The 19,020-nt window shown below is 45.2% G+C and overlaps 1 protein-coding gene across 1 annotated transcript in view; it reads right to left on the reverse strand.

Moving 5' to 3' along the window:
• Window positions 1-498: 498 nt before the first annotated feature.
• The window catches only part of LOC111975396 (leucine-rich repeat and immunoglobulin-like domain-containing nogo receptor-interacting protein 3), a 34,333-nt gene continuing 15,811 nt past the window's right edge, over window positions 499-19,020 (reverse strand). The window contains exon 2 of the mRNA XM_024003666.2: window positions 499-3,927. Within this exon, the coding sequence (XP_023859434.1) occupies window positions 2,057-3,877 (1,821 nt within the window). The 5' untranslated portion in view covers window positions 3,878-3,927 and the 3' untranslated portion in view covers window positions 499-2,056. The remainder of the gene's footprint in view (window positions 3,928-19,020) is intronic.

Raw genomic sequence — 19,020 nt, forward strand, 5'->3', positions numbered from 1 at the left:
CTGGGAAATGTAATTTCAATTCAATTAAATTTCAAATAATGAATATTTTTACAATTCTAAGTCAATTCGATTTCAAATTGTCCAAACAGTCCAATTTCAATTAAATTCCAATTCCATGATTTGAAGATTTTGAAATTCAAATTGAATTCACTCTAAATCCTCCACTTCATGAGTGAATTCAATATTTTAATTGGAATTTTTTATTAAATTGTAATTGACTCAAACCATGGTTAGCACCCTAAATCCAAATAAGATATTAGGATATACACCAAGCATACATAAACTGACCAGGTGAATCCAGGTGAAAGCTATGATCCCTTATTGATGTCAGTTGTTAAACCCACTTCAATCAGTGTAGATGAAGGAGCAACTCAATATTAGGAAGGTGTTCCTATTTTGTTCACTCAGTGTATTTTGGGAATTTAAATGCATTTTCTCCTGTGCTGCAGATCGAGAATAATAAATATGTGCCAGGCACCTGCACAAAGTGCAGAGGGATGATGATTAAATAATTTTTGCCATTAGCAAGTTTACAAAACCTTAGCAATAACTGCTCTTCCAAAAGATACAATGTACTGCTGTTATAATCAAATTCACATTTTACAAATATTTTAAGAACAGCGTAATCTTCGCTTAGTTTCTGATCCTATTCTAATTTATCTGCAGAAAGCAAATGATGTCAGCCTTGTGATTTGGGCAATGAATGCCCTCTAGCACATCCTGGCTCTGTTCCATTGTGACCTCTCTTCTAGCATCCAAGGTCTCTGTTACATTAGCATTTTCCTGCATATCTGAGACTGGGTCCTGATGAGAAACACTGTCACTGCTGGTCACCAAGCTTCCCACTGCTTCCACAAAATAGGAAACTGATCTGATACACTGCACGCTTGTCCTTCCTAAGTTATTTGGAGAGCACAGAAAGGGCGAATCTCTGCGCCAGGCAATATGTGTCGGCTATGAATTAAATTACTGGCTATTACCAGTTAGGATAATTAGACTTAGACTAATCCACATAAAATCTGCCACAATATGAACAACCACAATAGCTTTTAAAGATGACAAAATGTATGACCTCTGATGTATATGTCTATCAATCGATACAGTATGAACACTTGTCTTTGGATGAAGTCATCAGACAATGACGAATTAACAAAGATTATATAGCAAGTTATTCAGAAAATGAGACAACAAATCTGTATACCCAACAACAACCATACAGTATATACAAAACATTTTGTACACCTTTTCACATGTCAGAGGGGGTGCAGTCTGAGGGCAGGTGTATACTATTCACTGAATACACCAGAACGAGGATATCTGAACCCATAGGAAATTGTGTGAGTGATCACTCACCTGTACACAAGGTTTCTATATTTTTCACTTTGTCATTCATGGTACTTTACATAACAAATCCATTTGAAAAAATGAACTAGTCAAATGTGTAGCAGCATTTCATGCTTTTGAATAACAGATGAGGTTGGAAGTATCCTGTAACGTAGTTTGCATTAGAAGTCCTACAGTACGGTGCCCATGGTTATAGCTTGGCAGTGTAGTATACAGTATAGACTACTGTTGAGTATCAATGTCAGCTATCTACTGTATGCAAGATCCCTACCTGTGTGGTATAGTGGTCGCTGGTCCTCCTATGGGAAAACAAATAATATCATCTGTTTAAACGAGTATTGGCATTCAGCGAGCACCCTGTGATTATGTATTCATGAGTGAGGAGGGAGGGTGCACTGCAGAGAGACCAGTGGAGCTGTGCAGGGGTCATGTCAATAGGATTTTGGGACATCTTTAACTATCATCCAGACTCTTCTGCACAAGATAGACCAATACACAAATAGCAATTGAGAAAAATCGGACTGTACCAAATCAATTTACTTTTTTGTTGTTGATACAGCCATTTACAGATAAAAAAACAAAGTCTTAGTAATCTGTCTTGGATGAACCTAGTGAGTTGATTTCTGAACTGACAGGGATCAGTATCAAAAAGTCAGAAGTTATTCTGTCCCCGTTTAAGTCTACAAGTAAACAGAGCGGCCCATTTTCTGTCTCAAATCATCTTCATGTTGAACTTACGGGCCCCTCCCTGTCCGCCACTGGCAGCAGGGCCATCTACCTTTCTGAAGGAGTACTCTACTGAGAAGTTATTCTTGTGCTGCCCCCGGCCCCGGCTCCATGCGAACAGCATCAGGAAACAGAAGACCACCACCCCAAGGAACAAGCAACACCCCATGGCTGTGGATATCAGGATTGTCTTGAGGTCCAAGGTGAACTTGAGGAAGACCTTGGTGTCGTTCAGATTGGTCTCGTTGAGGTCACCTGTGTAGTATGTGCGGTTGGCCATGAGCGCTGCGTCCAGAGGCAGCGCGCTCACGGTCAGCGTGGCAAAGTAGGTGGCGTTACCCCCGGCATTGCTGGCGATGCAGATGTAGGTGCCGCTGTCGGTCACCTGGGCATAGCGGATCTCCAGCGTTCCCTCAGGTAGGACGATGACACGTCCAGTGCTCTTGGTAGTGATCCGACGGCGCTGGGGAGATACCCAGAAGATGATAGGTGTGGGCTCTCCCTCCGCCCGGCACACAAAGGACACTACCTGGCCCTCCCTGGCAGTCACAGGCTGCAGCTTCCTGTTGCGTATCTTGGGCTTCTGGCAGGTAAAGTGGTCAAAGAGGGCAGAGTCTGAGAAGGCGCTGAGGGCCCTGCCCTGCACCTCCATGGGTCCCGCACACACTGGGGACTTCCCTTCAAAGTTGAGGGTCTTCCTGCGCTGGAGGATCCAAAGCAGGCGGCAGTCACATGACAGAGGGTTCCCATCTACACGCAGCGTCTCCAGGGTGTTGACGGACTGGAAGGCGCCCTCCTCCAGGGTTACCAGGGCGTTAGTGGACAGGTTAAGCAGGCGGATCTGCCGAAGGCCGCCAAGGGCGTACGGCTGCACCGTCATCAGGTTGGTGTTGACCAGGTGTAGCTCCTTCAGCCGGACCAGGTCCCTAAGGGCCCAGGACTCCAGCACTGAGATGGGATTGTAGGAGAGATTGAGGCTGGTGAGGTGGGCCAGGCTGCGTAGGGCGGCTGTGGGCACAGAGGTGATGTTAGTGTTGGTGATGGACAGCCAAGACAGGTTGAGGCCCTGGAGGCTATGGGGGGAGATGTGTTCCAGGAAGGGCCAATGGTCGATCTCCAGACCCCGCAGCCCGCCCAGCTTACGGAAGTTCTGGTCCTCCAGGGAGGAGATGCTGAGGTAGCGCAGGCGCAGAGTGACCAGGCTGCGGAGGTAGGACAGAGACTGGCTGGAGATGGAGGTCAGGTTGCACCTCTCAATGGTGAGCTGCCTCAGACCCACCAGGCCCAGGAATGCCTTGTTGGAGATGTAGACCAGGTCGTTGTCGCCAACCTCCAGGTTCCTCAGGCTCTTTAGGTCCTGGAAGGTGAAGTCCAACAGGATGACGATCTTGTTCCCACTCAGGTCTAGTGTGGTAAGGTTTGTGAGGTGTGAGAAGGCGCCCATGGGGACCAGTTTGAGCTGGTTCCCCCTCAGCGACAACACCCTCAGGTTCTGCAAGCTAGAGAAGGCGTTGGGCTCCAGGACACTGATGATGTTCTCACTCAGGTCTAGCTCCTCCAGCCGAGGGTAGGAGAGGAGGTCGCCATGCTCCACCCAGCGAAGCATGTTCCCACTCATGTCCAGCAGGCGTGTGTCCGAGGAGATGCTGTCGGGGAGGGCAGACAGGCGCTTGCCTTGGCAGGCCACAGACTTGAGCTTGGCCATGCACTCACAGCGCTGGGGACAGCCTTGGCTCTGAGTGGAGGCCACAGTAGTCATCAGCAGCAGGAGCAGGCCAGGCCACCCCATGCCTGGACCGGCCGCCATGCCCCCGCTCTACCTCCGCACCACTGTGGCTGGATCAGTGCACCAGACACCTGTCGACAGGGAGAGAGAAAGAGGGGAGAGAGAGACAGATACAAATGAGTGCATCTCTATTCCCTCCAACAGCTGTGATCAGACACTGTAAATGAGTAAAATTACTATTACAGACTTTAATTACCTCTTTAATTAGCTAGTGCTCTGAGCCAGAGTCTCAGAGGATTACACACCATGGGAAACCTGGCCTAAGTTTCCAGTAAATTATTATTCTGTTTTCGAGGCACGACCCCAGAAGATAATGAGTGAGAAGTAATTTACTCATTATGAGTAGGTGAGAAACTGGCGTGATCTAAACATGAGTCTGTCTCACCGACTCCTATTGTACCCTGTTTGTCATGTTCAATCCGGGAGTGAAAATGACTCTTTAGTGTAGCTCTCAGGCAAGATCATACATCATACAAGGCTATGGCCCAGCGCACAACACTATAATACTTCCATTACATCTCCACATTGTCTCTCTGAGTCTTGAGAGAACTCTGCCTGGATCTCATATAACAGACCATCAGAGCGCTAATCCTTTCCTAAATACATCCTTTTCTCCAATTTACCAGGACAATACCTGTGACATGAAACATCCCAGGAATAACTATTGTTATTTACTGCTGCTCTTTAATCATTTGTTATTCTTATCTCTTACTTTTTTGTAGGTATTTTCTTAATACTGCATTGTTGGTTAAGGGCTTGTAAGTAAGCCTTTCACTGTAAGGTCAACACCTGTTGTATTTGGCGCATGTAACAAATAACATTTGATTTGATTTGATAACGTGTTCCATAACATAATATTCATTGAATGTTGGGCTTACAGAGGAGTAAATGTATTAAAAACCCATGAGACCTGTCAATCCCATTAGTTTATGCATGAGGAAGTCCCAGAGCCATGTGCTGTGTGTCACCTGAGCACACAGATACTCTACTTACTACAGGCCATAAATGAACACAGTGAAATAATGAACGGCGTAGCAGATGTATGCCTGAGTATGTTTAAACATAGCAACACCCATGAAATATGCACTCAACACACAGTGCTATAAATGTATGAATCAATTATAGATGGAAATGTTTCTACAGTTCCAGTGTAATGTAATGTCATTTGGGGGGGGTTATTAGTAAGAATTCAGTGAACTCTAACACTGAGTTAGAGTCTCCTCACCTCTGACACAATGTCATATGCACACACCCAACCCCCTCACACACACCACAGGGAGAAGATCAGAGAGGACCAGTGACACTCGAGAGGAAACAAAAAATGTCTGATGATTTTCAACTCCCACAAGTTTGTAACGATTTTTGTCGTCAGATGAAGAGTAGTCGGACCAAAGCGCAGCGTAGTAAGTGTTCKTGTTAATTTATTAAAAACAGAACACTAAACAAAATAACAAWGAGAATGAAACGAAACAGTCCTGTCTGGTACAGACACAAAGACAGAAAACAACTACCCACAAAACACAGGTGGGAAAAGGCTACCTAAGTATGGTTCTCAATCACAGACAACGATAGACAGCTGCCTCTGATTGAGAACCACAACCGGCCAAACACACAGAAATAGAAAACATAGAACACAAAACATAGAATGCCCACCCCAACTCACGCCCGGACCAAACCAAAATAGAGACATAAAAAAGGAACACTAAGGTCAGGGCGTGACAAAGCTGCTGTTTCAGATTACTTAAATCATTCTTTTCATGTTCCTAAGATTTACATGCTCTAATTTCAAATTATCTCAAGACGTAGAGAATAAGTATACCCATTAGTCAACCTGTCAGCCTAAAACTGATCATTTATTCTGATCGGTTTAAAGGGATAAATGTGTTTGTACAGTAGACTATCGCTTTGAAGAGACACAGGAAATAGTTTCAGATTAGAGTAATCCTCAAAAGCATGTTAACAAAACAACGAGTATAGTAGGACATATTTAGGGTAGCAGTTTGCAAATGCTATCTTGCCAGGCTAAATTATTTTTGGCAGGCTCGGAGGTCCTTTGATTTTCTTTCCTCGGCAACAGGACTTAGAGGCACATCGCTGCCCAAACCAAGTCATCCCAACAAAGCGCTCGGACTCAACCCTGGTTCAAAATAATCCACTTCTCATATATGTTATTGTCATTTCAGCTGAGTAAGAATTCTCCCACCTATAGAGCCCCTCCACAGAGCACCCCTCCCAAAAGTCAAGAGTAAATAAACTCACAGGTCACATGATCATACCTCCTTTGACCCCATATCTGGTGGCACTAACAAGCCCCCACCGACCAGCACATGGACCGACCCTGTACTGTTGTTCTGTAGCAGGTGGTGAGTGTGGGTTCTTACAGGACAATTAGCTCCAACACAGGAGGACTGAGCTGGGAGAGTCAGCTGGTGTGTCCGTCAGGGCTGGTCCCTGCAAGTGTCTCTTACAGAGCAGGTGTCAATTGTTAGAGTGAGGGGGAGTTGTTAGTGCTGTCTTGGGACATGATTAATGGACTGGCTATAACTTCTCCAACTGTCCACACAACACATACCAATTGCCATTTAAATGTTACTGCCTCGTCTTGGGAAGCCCATACACTATGTGTAATTGTGAATTAATAAATGAATGAGGTCCTTTACAGCAAAAGAAGATTATGGTGTACTTGTCTTGTTAGCATATCTTTCTGTGTATTTACATGGTCCAAGAACATATGTTTTGCTCCGTGAGCAGAACCTTTGAAGTTTCCAAATTCATCAAATTTAAGCTGCACTGGTATGAACAATGGGAGTCTAATATCATATGTCAATCCTCCAAACGTGGGCCGATGTAAAAACTAATGAATAAGATATGAAATCATTGCACTCATAGGGGGCACACGGCCAAGACTGATAGTTCTCCCATTTCTCCTACAGGGACCATACTATACAGTGCCAGCCAGATAAACACAGACAGACAGACAGTGGAGTGGGTGGACACAGTGACCCTGAACTCATCACTTCTCTGACCGGAGCCCAATTACCCAGCAGGCACTGGAAACACCCAGAGAGACTCCAGCAAAGTGTGACTTCTCAGCTCCAAAGTACCGAGCACAGGTTAGCAACAGAGACAGATTTAGAATATGGAGTGGGTTGTGTAGCGCAGGGGCAGGGCCCACTGTGACTGTGATGTTGCCCCCAACACCGTTCCCACCTCAGCCTCAGTTCTTTGCTTCTCCTTGTTCACCTGTGTTTGCGTAATGGCTATTAGTGGACAAAATGGATGGCAAATTAAGCAAATGTGCTGATTAGACGAGCTGTTTCGCAAACAATGTCTGTCCGTCCTTTCTTTCTGATACCAATTCATAGTTATGGAGTGTGAAGCCTCCACATTTTGAAACATGACAGATATTAAGAGAGGATCCGAGAGAGATGGGGCACTGCGGAAGCTCTGCCAAATCAAGCACATTACTCACCATGGATCAGTGAGTCCACTGTAATATAATGTAATGTAATGCAGCATCAAACCTCTCCACAGGAGAACTGAGGTAGTTGTTTATGTTACTATGGACTCTCATCCTTGACTACAGTAGGTATTCCGAAAAAATAACAGGAAATTATTTCAGAAAAAAAATTCAACCCACTCAATATCTCACACCTAACATAACAAGGTTTAATGGGATCAATGTAGTTCAATCCCTGAAACAAAGTTATTTCTCTGAATATCTCTCTCACACATCAGCAACTGTGCCACTGGGTTGAATTGACTTGGTGTGTATAATCCGGGGAGTTGCCAGAGTGATGATGATAATGTGTAGGCTGCGTAGCGGTAGCTAGGGAGAGGTGTGGGTGTGTGTAGCGCTCTTCAGCAGGCAGCACATCATCATCTAATCTCTCCAGTGTTTCAACTGCAAGTGATGGACTTGCATCGATTTCAGCTCCACCACCATGAACACTCACACTTTACATAAGCATGTCCTCCTCAGTCTGAAACAGCACTCATCTATGAGGTACCATCAGTAGCAGTAACACCAAAGATATTTATAACTAACCCAATATCTTGGGTTAGTTGTCGTTTACAGTGGGAGCAAATTAAGCATAGTGGGCAGAACAAAGCCAAGCACGAGCTAGAGAGATCATATTGATGAATTGTGACATGTATTTGCATATTTCCATACTTCCCTCTAGGAAGTGTGCATGTGCACAAACTCAAGTTGACCTTGCACTCCGACACATAGCAATTTTTAGCAAAGCGTCAAGTCTATGAAACATTGTGCACTGTGTTCGTAACAGATTCTAGTTTGGAGAACAGATAATGTATTGAGATCAAATGTTTAATTGATGAGAAAATTAGCAGAACGTCGGCCCAGTTACACTTAGGACCATCCTCTCCCACTACCCGTGACTGGACTTCCTCTCACTAGCATATTTGGTGGTGAGAAAACATTCCAAATGGATGCTTCAGTTTTATAGCGACTGTGACGTGTCTGGGTTACCCCTTCTGTTTGTGGTAATACCCAGCCAGCATGGCGAAGCCCTGGGGCACCTGGCATAGCAGGCCAGCCTGAAGATTGATTCTCCGGGTGGGCTCTATTCCCCAGAATGCCACCTCGTAGCCCCATGATAGATCACTTCTGCACAACCAGCCTGGGCCCTGGGCCCCCCACAGCAGGCAAGGACACCCTTCCACCACTGGAGGACAGCAAGCCAGGGGCGGTCTGGGGGCCCAATGTGGACAGTATGGTGACATGGCAGGTCGGGGCAAGATAGAAGTGGAGGTAAATAGCAAAATCACGTAAGTGTGTTTTTGTCCTCAGGCGATATGCAAAGTAGTGTTACTGATGTCTGCTCGCTCATGGATGTCATCTCATTATGTTCATGTGTCTTCAGGGTTTATAGAGGTACAGCTTTCTATTAAAGTCATCAGGGATGACTTTCAATCATGTGGAGAAACCCAATGGCACACAGAGGACGGAGGTAAGACTTTATCCAACATGCATATTTGATGACGAAGAAACGGTGGGGGCTTATAAGTGAGGGGTTCACAAAACAGCCGCTGTATAATTGGAAAAAAAATCACTTTCCAGTCATGACCCACTGACACAGAGACAGTGACCTTACCTGGCTCATTAGACCCCCATAGACCCCCACCACTACCACCGCTGACACACAACAGATTATAGATGGATGGATATGGATACTGTATGGATACTAGATCCATAGACAAGACAATGGTCCAGACCAGCCCCTTCACCAGCAACCAGGTGTTGGCTTTCCAATAAGGCCTGGGACTGAGGTTAGACCATAGTGTCATATGGATATATTCTTATCAGTCTTTTCCTCCATTTCAATGTTATTTACAATCAGAATATTGTGTAGACGATGATGTTTACATTGGCTATAAATGGGTATAGTTGCAGTAGGCCTACCTCATTGTTGGGTGGCAAAGGGTAAGCTGACATTTTGAAAGGGCAGCATTGACAGCGTATCGCTCTGAGGTAAAACTGGGATAACGTGAGGTCCTTGACAAACACTTCCAAAACAATCTATCCCTCTAAGCAAAGTCAGTTCGAGCTAACATCATAGTTGTTGCTCAAAAGAACATTAAGTTACAGTAAATGTCACTCTCCAATGACCCACACTCCGTCACCGTAATGCTACATGACATATCCTCTCGAGTCACACATCATTTCACTCCAAAATGACTCAAAACAATAAACATTTTCTCTCATGCAATAAAGGGTGTGTTCGTAAATTGCCTTCATAGTGTCAGAGGGTGCTCTGGGCCATTTATAAATTCAGAGGGTTGAGACACTTGTGGCGTTGCTCTCCAGATGTGGGTGTAGGCAGGCGGGATGAGTAACGTTGCAGTCAGTGACAGAGGGTCGTATAGAGACAGAGGACTGGGCTTTGGTACAGTAAATAAGTCAGCCATGTGTGGCACCCGAGGCATGTGGGCGCCGCCGCCGGCAGTAGGACTCTAAAATAAACATCCTCTTCTTAAAGCCCCAAGAGTCTGTCAACCCTCTCTGTGGACAGGCCCAGACCTGTTACACAACATCAACACAGATACAGAGATGGAGGGAGGACGACGTGCTGATAGTGCAACCATACATCCTCATCAGAGGAAAAACAAGTAGTAGACTATACGAAATAATGGGGATATACAGTGGGGAGAACAAGTATTTGATACACTGCCGATTTTGCAGGTTTTCCTACTTACAAAGCATGTAGAGGTCTGTAATTTTTATCATAGGTACACTTCAACTGTGAGAGACGGAATCCAAAAATCCAGAAAATCACAATGTATGATTTTTAAGTAATTAATTTGCATTTTATTGCATGACATAAGTATTTGATACATCAGAAAAGCAGAACTTAATATTTGGTATAGAAACCTTTGTTTGCAGTTACAGAGATCATATGTCAAATCAAAATCAAATCAAATCAAATTTTATTTGTCACATACACATGGTTAGCAGATGTTAATGTGAGGTGTAAGCGAATGCTTGTGCTTCTAGTTCCGACAATGCAGTAATAACCACAAGTAATCTAACCTAACAATTCCACAACTACTACCTTATACACACAAGTGTAAAGGGATAAAGAATATGTACATAAAGATATATGAATGAGTGTGGTACAGAACGGCATGGCAAGATGCAGTAGATGGTATAGGTACGTTATACATATGAGATGAGAATGTAGGGTATGTAAACATAAAGTGGCATAGTTTAAAGTGGCTAGTGTACATGTATTACATAAAGATGGCAAGATGCAGTAGATGATATAGAGTACAGTATATACATATATATGAGATGGTAATGTAGGGTATGTAAACATTATATAAATGGCATTGTTTAAAGTGGCTAGTGTACATTTTTACATAATTTCCATCAATTCCCATTTTAAAGTGGCTGGAGTTGAGTCAGTATGTTGGCAGCGGCCCTAAATGTTAGTGGTGGCTGTTTAACAGTCTGATGGCCTTGAGATAGAAGCTGTTTTTCAGTCTCTCGGTCCCTGCTTTGATGCACCTGTACTGACCTCGCCTTCTGGATGATAGCGGGGTGAACAGGCAGTGGCTGGGTGGTTGTTGTCCTTGATGATCTTTATGGCCTTCCTGTGACATCGGGTGGTGTAGGTGTCTGGAGGGCAGGTAGTTTGCCCCCGGTGATGCGTTTGCAGACCTCACTACCCTCTGGAGAGCCTTACGGTTGTGGGGGAGCAGTTGCGTACCAGGCGGTGATACAGCCCGACAGGATGCTCTCGATTGTGCATCTGTAGAAGTTTGTGAGTGCTTTTGGTGACAAGCCGAATTTCTTCAGCCTCCTGAGGTTGAAGAGGCGCTGCTGCGCCTTTTTCACAACGCTGTCTGTGTGGGTGGACCAATTCAGTTTGTCCGTGATGTGTACACCAAGGAACTTAAAACTTTCCACTTCTCCACTACTGACCCGTCGATGTGGATAGGGGGGTGCTCCCTCTGCTGTTTCCTGAAGTCCACAATCATCTCCTTTTGTTTGTTGACGTTGAGTGTGAGGTTATTTTCCTGACACCACACTCCGAGGGCCCTCACCTCCTCCCTGTAGGCCGTCTCTTCGTTGTTGGTAATCAAGCCTACCACTGTAGTGTCTCCGCAAACTTGATGATTGAGTTGGAGGCGTGCATGGCCACCAGTCGTGGGTGAACAGGGAGTACAGGAGAGGGCTCAGAACGCACCCTTGTGGGGCCCCAGTGTTGAGGATCAGCGGGGTGGAGATGTTGTTACCTACCCTCACCACCTGGGGCGGCCCGTCAGGAAGTCCAGGACCCAGTTGCACAGGGCGGGGTCGAGACCCAGGGTCTCGAGCTTGATGACGGGTTTGGAGGGTACTATGGTGTTAAATGCTGAGCTGTAGTCGATGAACAGCATTCTCACATAGGTATTCCTCTTGTCCAGATGGGTTAGGGCAGTGTGCAGTGTGGTTGCGATTGCGTCGTCTGTGGACCTATTGGGTCGGTAAGCAAATTGGAGTGGGTCTAGGGTGTCAGGTAGGGTGGAGGTGATATGGTCCTTGACCAGTCTCTCAAAGCACTTCATGATGACGGAAGTGAGTGCTACGGGGCGGTAGTCGTTTAGCTCAGTCACCTTAGCTTTCTTGGGAACAGGAACAATGGTGGCCCTCTTGAAGCATGTGGGAACAGCAGACTGGGATAAGGATTGATTGAATATGTCCGTAAACACACCAGCCAGCTGGTCTGCGCATGCTCTGAGGATGCGGTTGGGAATGCCGTCTGGGCCTGCAGCCTTGCGAGGGTTAACACGTTTAAATGTTTTACTCACCTCGGCTGCAGTGAAGGAGAGCCCGCAGGTTTTGGTAGCGGGCCGTGTCAGTGGCACTGTATTGTCCTCAAAGCGAGCAAAAAAGTTATTTAGTCTGTCTGGGAGCAAGACATCCTGGTCCGCGACGGGGCTGGTTTTCTTTTTGTAATCCGTGATTGACTGTAGACCCTGCCACATACCTCTTGTGTCTGAGCTGTTGAATTGCGACTCTACTTTGTCTCTATACTGGGACTTAGCTTGTTTGATTGCCTTGCGGGACGGAATAGCTACACTGTTTGTATTCGGTCATGTTTCCGGTCACCTTGCCCTGGTTAAAAGCAGTGGTTCGCGCTTTCAGTTTCACGCGAATGCTGCCATCAATCCACGGTTTCTGGTTTGGGAATGTTTTAATCGTTGCTGTGGGTACGACATCGTCAATGCACTTTCTAATGAACTCGCTCACCGAATCAGCATATTCGTCAATGTTGTTGTTGGACGCAATGCGGAACATATCCCAATCCACGTGATCGAAGCAGTCTTGAAGCGTGGAATCAGATTGGTCGGACCAGCGTTGAACAGACCTGAGCTCGGGAGCTTGCTGTTTTAGTTTCTGTTTGTAGGCTGGAAGCAACAAAATGGAGTCGTGGTCAGCTTTTCCGAAAGGAGCGCGGGGGAGGGCCTTATATGCGTCGCTGATGTTAGTATAACAATGATCCAAGGTTTTACCAGCCCTGGTAGCACAATCGATATGCTGATAGAATTTAGGGAGTTTTGTTTTCAGATTAGCCTTGTTAAAATCCCCAGCTACGATGAATGCAGCCTCAGGGTGTGTGGTTTCCAGTTTACAAAGAGTCAGATAAAGTTCGTTCAGGGCCATCGATGTGTCTGCTTGGGGGGGAATATATACGGCTGTGATTATAATCGAAGAGAATTCCCTTGGTAGATAATGCGGTCGACATTTGATTGTGAGGAATTCTAAATCTGGTGAACAGAATGACTTGAGTTACTGTATGTTGTTATGATCACACCACGTCTCGTTGATCATAAGGCATACAGCCCCGCCCTTCTTCTTACCAGAAAGATGTTTGTTTCTGTCTGCGCGATGCGTGAAGAAACCAGCTGGCTGCACCGACTACGTTACAATCCCTGATGTCTCTCTGGAATGTTACCCGTGCTCGGATTTCATCAACCTTATTGTCAAGAGACTGGACATTGGCGAGTAGTATGCTAGGGAGTGGAGCGCGATGTGCCCGTCTCCGAAGCCTGACCAGGAGACCGCCTCGTTTGCCCCTTTTACGGCGTCGTTGTTTAGGGTCACCGGCTGGGATCAGATCCATTGTATTGGGTGGAAGGCAAAACACAGGATCCGCTTCGGGAGAGTCATATTCCTGGTTGTAACGATGGTGAGTTGACGTTGCTCTTATATTCAGTAGTTCCTCCTGACTGTATGTAATGAAACCTAAGATTACCTGGGGTACCAATGAAGGAATAACACATAAAACAACAAAATACTGCATAGTTTCCTAGGAACGCGAAGCGAGGCGGCCATCTCGGTCGGCGCCGGAAGCTGCTGATTAACAAACTGCTGATAAACAACGTTTCCTGTAGTTCTTGACAAGGTTTGCACACACTGCAGCAGGGATTTTGGCCCACTCCTCCATACAGACCTTCTCCAGATCCTTCAGGTTTCGGGGCTGTCGCTGGGCAATACGGACTTTCAGCTCCCTCCAAAGATTTTCTATTAGGTTCAGGTCTGGAGACTGGCTAGGCCACTCCAGGACCTTGAGATGCTTCTTACGGAGCCACTCCTTAGTTGCCCTGGCTGTGTGTTTTCGGGTCGTTGTCATGCTGGAAGACCCAGCCACGACCCATCTTCAATGCTCTTACTGAGGGAAGGAGGTTGTTGGCCAAGATCTCGCGATACATGGCCCATCCATCAACCCCTCAATACGGTGCAGTCGTCCTATCCCCTTTGCAGAAAAGCATCCCCAAAAAATGATGTTTCCACCTCCATGCTTCACGGTTGGATGGTGTTCTTGGGGTTGTACTCACCCTTCTTCTTCCTCCAAACACGGCGAGTGGAGATTAGACCAAAAAGCTCTATTTTTGTCTCATCAGACCACATGACCTTCTCCCATTCCTCCTCTGGATCATCCAGATGGTCATTGGCAAACTTCAGACAGGCCTGGTCATGCGCTGGCTTGAGCAGGGGGACCTTGCGTGCGCTGCAGGATTTTAATCCATGACGGCGTAGTGTGTTACTAAATGGTTTTCTTTGAGACTGTGGTCCCAGCTCTCTTCAGGTCATTGACCAGGTCCTGCCGTGTAGTTCTGGGCTGATCCTTCACCTTCCTCATGATCATTGATGCCCCACGAGGTGAGATCTTGCATGGAGCCCCAGACCGAGGGTGATTGACCATCATCTTGAACTTCTTCTATTTTCTTCTATTTTCTAATAATTGCGCCAACAGTTGTTGCCTTCTCACCAAGCTGCTTGCCTATTGTCCTGTAGCCCATCCCAGCCTTGTGCAGGTCTACAATTTTATCCTTGATGTCCTTACACAGCTCTCTGGTCTTGGCCATTGTGGAGAGGTTGGAGTCTGTTTGATTGAGTGTGTGGACAGGTGTCTTTTATACAGGTAACGAGTTCAAACAGGTTTAATACAGGTAATGAGTGGAGAACAGGAGGGCTTCTTAAAGAAAAACTAACAGTTCTGTGAGAGCCGGAAATCTTACTGGTTGGTAGGTGATCAAATACTTATGTCACGCAATAAAATGCAAATGAATTACTTAAAAATCCTACAATGTGATTTTCTGGATGTTTGTTTTAGATTCCGTCTCTCACAGTTGAAGTGTACCTATGATAAAAATTACAGACCTCTACATGCTTTTTAAATAGGAAAACCTGCAAAATCGGCATTGTATCAAATACTTGTTCTCCCCACTGTAGGTGTGTGTAGCTACAGTTGAAGTCGGAAGTTTACATACACCTTAGCCAAATACATTCAAACTCAGTTTTTCYCAATTCCTGACATTTAATCCTAGTAAAAATTCCCTGTCTTAAGTCAGTTAGGATCATCACTTTATTTTTAGAATGTGTACTGTCAGAATAATAGTAGAGAGAATTATTTATTTCAGCTTTTATTTCTGTCATCACATTCCCAGTGGGTCAGAAGTTTACATACACTCAATTAGTATTTGGTAGCATTGCCTTTAAATTGTTTCACTTGGGTCAAATGTTTCAGGTAGCCTTCCACAAGCTTCCCACAATAATTTGGGTGAATTTTGGCCCATTCCTCCTGACAGAGCTGGCATAACTGAGTCAGGTTTGTAGGCCTCCTTGCTCGCACACACTTTTTCAGTTCTGCCCACATATTTTCTATGGGATTGAGGTCAAGGCTTTGTGATGGCCACTCCAATACCTTGACTTTGTTATCCTTAAGCCATTTTGCCACAACTTTGGAAGTATGCTTGGGGTCATTGTCCCATTTGCGTCCAAGCTTTAACTTCCTGACTGATGTCTTGAGATGTTGCTTCAATATATCCACATAATTTTCCTGCCTCATGATTCCATATATTTTGTGAAGTGCACCAGTCCCTCCTGCTGCAAAGCACCCCCACAACATGATGCTCCCATGCCCGTGCTTCACGGTTGGGATGGTGTTCTTCGGCTTGCAAGCGTCCCCCTTTTTCCTCCAAACATAACGGTGGTCATTATGGCCAAACAGTTCTATTTTTGTTTCATCAGACCAGAGGACATTTCTTCAAAAAGTACGATCTTTGTCCCCGTGTGCAGTTGCAAACCATAGTCTGGCTTTTTTATGGCGGTTTTGGAGCAGTGGCTTCTTCCTTGTTGAGCGGCCTTTCAGGTTATGTCTATATAGGACTCGTTTTACTGTGGATATAGACACTTTTGTACCTGTTTCCTCCAGCATCTTCACAAGGTCCTTTGCTGTTGTTCTGGGATTGATTTGCACTTTTCGCACCAAAGTACGTTCATCTCTAGGAGACAGAACGCATCTCCTTCCTGAGCAGTATGTCAGCTGCGTGGTCCCATGGTGTTTATACTTGCGTACTATTGTTTGAACAGATGAACGTGGTACCCCCAGGCATTTGGAAATCGCTCCCAAGAATGAACCAGACTTATGGAGGTCTACAATTTTTTTTTCTGAGGTCTTGGCTGATTTCTTTTGATTTTCCCATGATGTCAAGCAACGAGGCACAGAGTTACAAGGTAGGCATTGAAATACATCCACAGATACACCTCCAATTGACTCAAATTATGTAAATTAGCCTACCAGAAGCTTCTAAAGCCATGACATAATTCATTGAAATTGTCCAAGCTGTTTAAAGGCACAGTCAACTTAGTGTATGTGAACTTCTGACCCACTGGAATTGTGAAATAATCTGTCTGTAAACAATTGTTGGAAAAATGACTTGTGTCATGCACAAAGTAGATGTCCTAACCGGCTTGCCAAAACTATAGTTTGTTAACAAGAAATTTGTGGAGTGGTTGAAAAACGAATTTTAATGTCTCAAACCTAAGTGTATGTAAACTTCTGACTTCAACTGTATATAGTGTACGGTTGTCTGGGAAACTTGCAGTATTAAAGCAGAGAAAATATAATTTTCTCTTGTAGCCTCTGATTGCTATTAAGTTATAGTAGAACTTATGTTTGGAAAGTACTCTGTCATTGAAAAGCACTTTCATCAAGTACCAAATGTAATGACTTTGAAACATCCATTACTCCATGTCCCTTTATGATCATAGCAAGTGGCTTTTTGTCAAGCACGCTGATTGTTTAAGTATTCATGGCATCCGTTCAACCACGCTGAAATACCTTAATTCTATTTCCTGTCGAGGAATTATAAACTAAAATATATTTAATCGCTTATTACGTGTGGCAGAATAATTGCTAATTATTCCAGGTAGCTAAATCTTTAGCCAGAAAAAGACATGATGACATTGAGGATGAAGAAGAGGAGCTTTATAACTGCATAAGGCTGTCAATTGATTTCTATCAGGGGGCCAGAGTGCACTGTACAGTGCAGGACTGTATAGATTGCTTGGAGGCAGGATGGTGAAGTGGCTGCCACAGAGTGAAGGTGAGTGTGGTCTGCCATCTTGCTTGGCATTCACCCTTCCTTGGCTGGCCTCACTGCCCTGTCAAGATCCATCCCTTCACCCGGGTCGGGCATTGCCTGTGGGATTCACTTGGCGTAGATGCAGAGATGGGGCATATGAGGCCACTCTAACACTCGATTACACACATTCACAGACTATCGGTCCCACCAACACTCGCACTCACATTCACACTCATGCACAAATGCACAGTCACTCACACTCGTACGCACCCTTATGACACACATACACCCACACTGTATTTCCCTATGCCTCCATCTCCTGTGCAGTCAGCGTGACTGTGACTGTTCCCTCTAAAGGTCAGTGTCTGTAGGCAGAGAAAGAACACAGGGTCAAAGGAAGAGTCTTTATTTGCAAACACATCCATGTTGTGCTAATGAAGGTCTCTGGAATCCCAGAACGCCACAGAACACTCCCTCTGTGTTTCCTGTGCTCTGATTGGTGCAACAGACAGTGCAGTGACACGTAACAGGCTGTGTAATCCGGATGGGACCCACAGGCGTTCTGTGTCCTTCTCATCACCTCCATTAGGGTTTCTCTGACTCTCCGTCCTTCAGTCTATTGCTTTCACTGCTAGCAAATCAACCAGGGCAATTAAGCACAATTTACAGGAGTCAATGAGCATCCGAGAAGGTTACGGATGGTTCTTCCTTTAGCTTTTGTCAGTAAAGTGAGAACTGTGAGTCAGATGGTGAGGAGTCAAACAGAGAGTCAGTAACATGAGCTAGTAGCTACATGCACATTTCTCAAACGTCTATGATGATTGGCAGGCTAGTGTTTCAGGCCATCCAATACTGCATTCAAAATCAAAACTCCTCGAGGAAGTGCTCTGCAAGAGGGAGCGGTGTGTAAATTGAAAGTAATCCCTTTCCTCTTGCCAGGCCAAATGGATTCAAACTCATTCATCACTCAGAAGCAGTGGGGAAGTTTAATAGGCCATGACATCTCCAGAAGAGAAGGTCCAATTAGATGTTGAAGTGAGAATAGCGAGAATGCTGAGGTAGGTAGTTACAATGAGACAAGGAGACAGCTAAGACAGTGTAGAAATATGTCTGCTGCTCATCCATTAGCTTTATCAAGCTCAGCCATCCGTGCTGTGTAGGAGAAGACTATCTAACACAGCAGACTGGTCTCATAGACTAGACGTAGCATAGTAAACGTAAATCCGGGACACTCAAATTACACTGAACAAAAATATAAATGCAACATGTAAAGTGTTGGTCCCATATTTCCTGAGATGAAATAAAAGATCACATCCCTGTTAGTGAGCATTTCTCCTTTGCCAATATAATCCAACCACCTGCGTGCAATTGGCAGGAATGTCCACTAGAGCTGTTGCCAGAGAATGTAATGTTAATTTCTCTACTTTAAGCCGCCCCCAACTTAGTTTTAGAGAATTTGGCAGTTCGTCCAACCGGCCTCACAACTACAGACCACCTGTAACCACGCCAGCTCAGGACCTCCACATCTGGCTTCTTCATTTGCGGGATCGTTTGAGAAAAGCCACCCAGACAGCTGATGAAACTGTGGGTTTGCACAACTGAATAATTTCTGCACAAACTGTCAGAAACCGTCTTAGGGAAGCTCATTTGTGTGCTCGTCGTTCTCACCAGGCTGTTGACCTGACTGCAGTTCGGCGTCATAACCGACTGTTCCAGTTCCTMCCAATATCCAGAAACGTCGCACAGCCATTGAACCTTCCACAGGGCACAATCAACAGCCTGAT

This window comes from Salvelinus sp. IW2-2015, linkage group LG16, assembly GCF_002910315.2.
Source record: "Salvelinus sp. IW2-2015 linkage group LG16, ASM291031v2, whole genome shotgun sequence".
NCBI lineage: Eukaryota > Metazoa > Chordata > Actinopteri > Salmoniformes > Salmonidae > Salvelinus > Salvelinus sp. IW2-2015.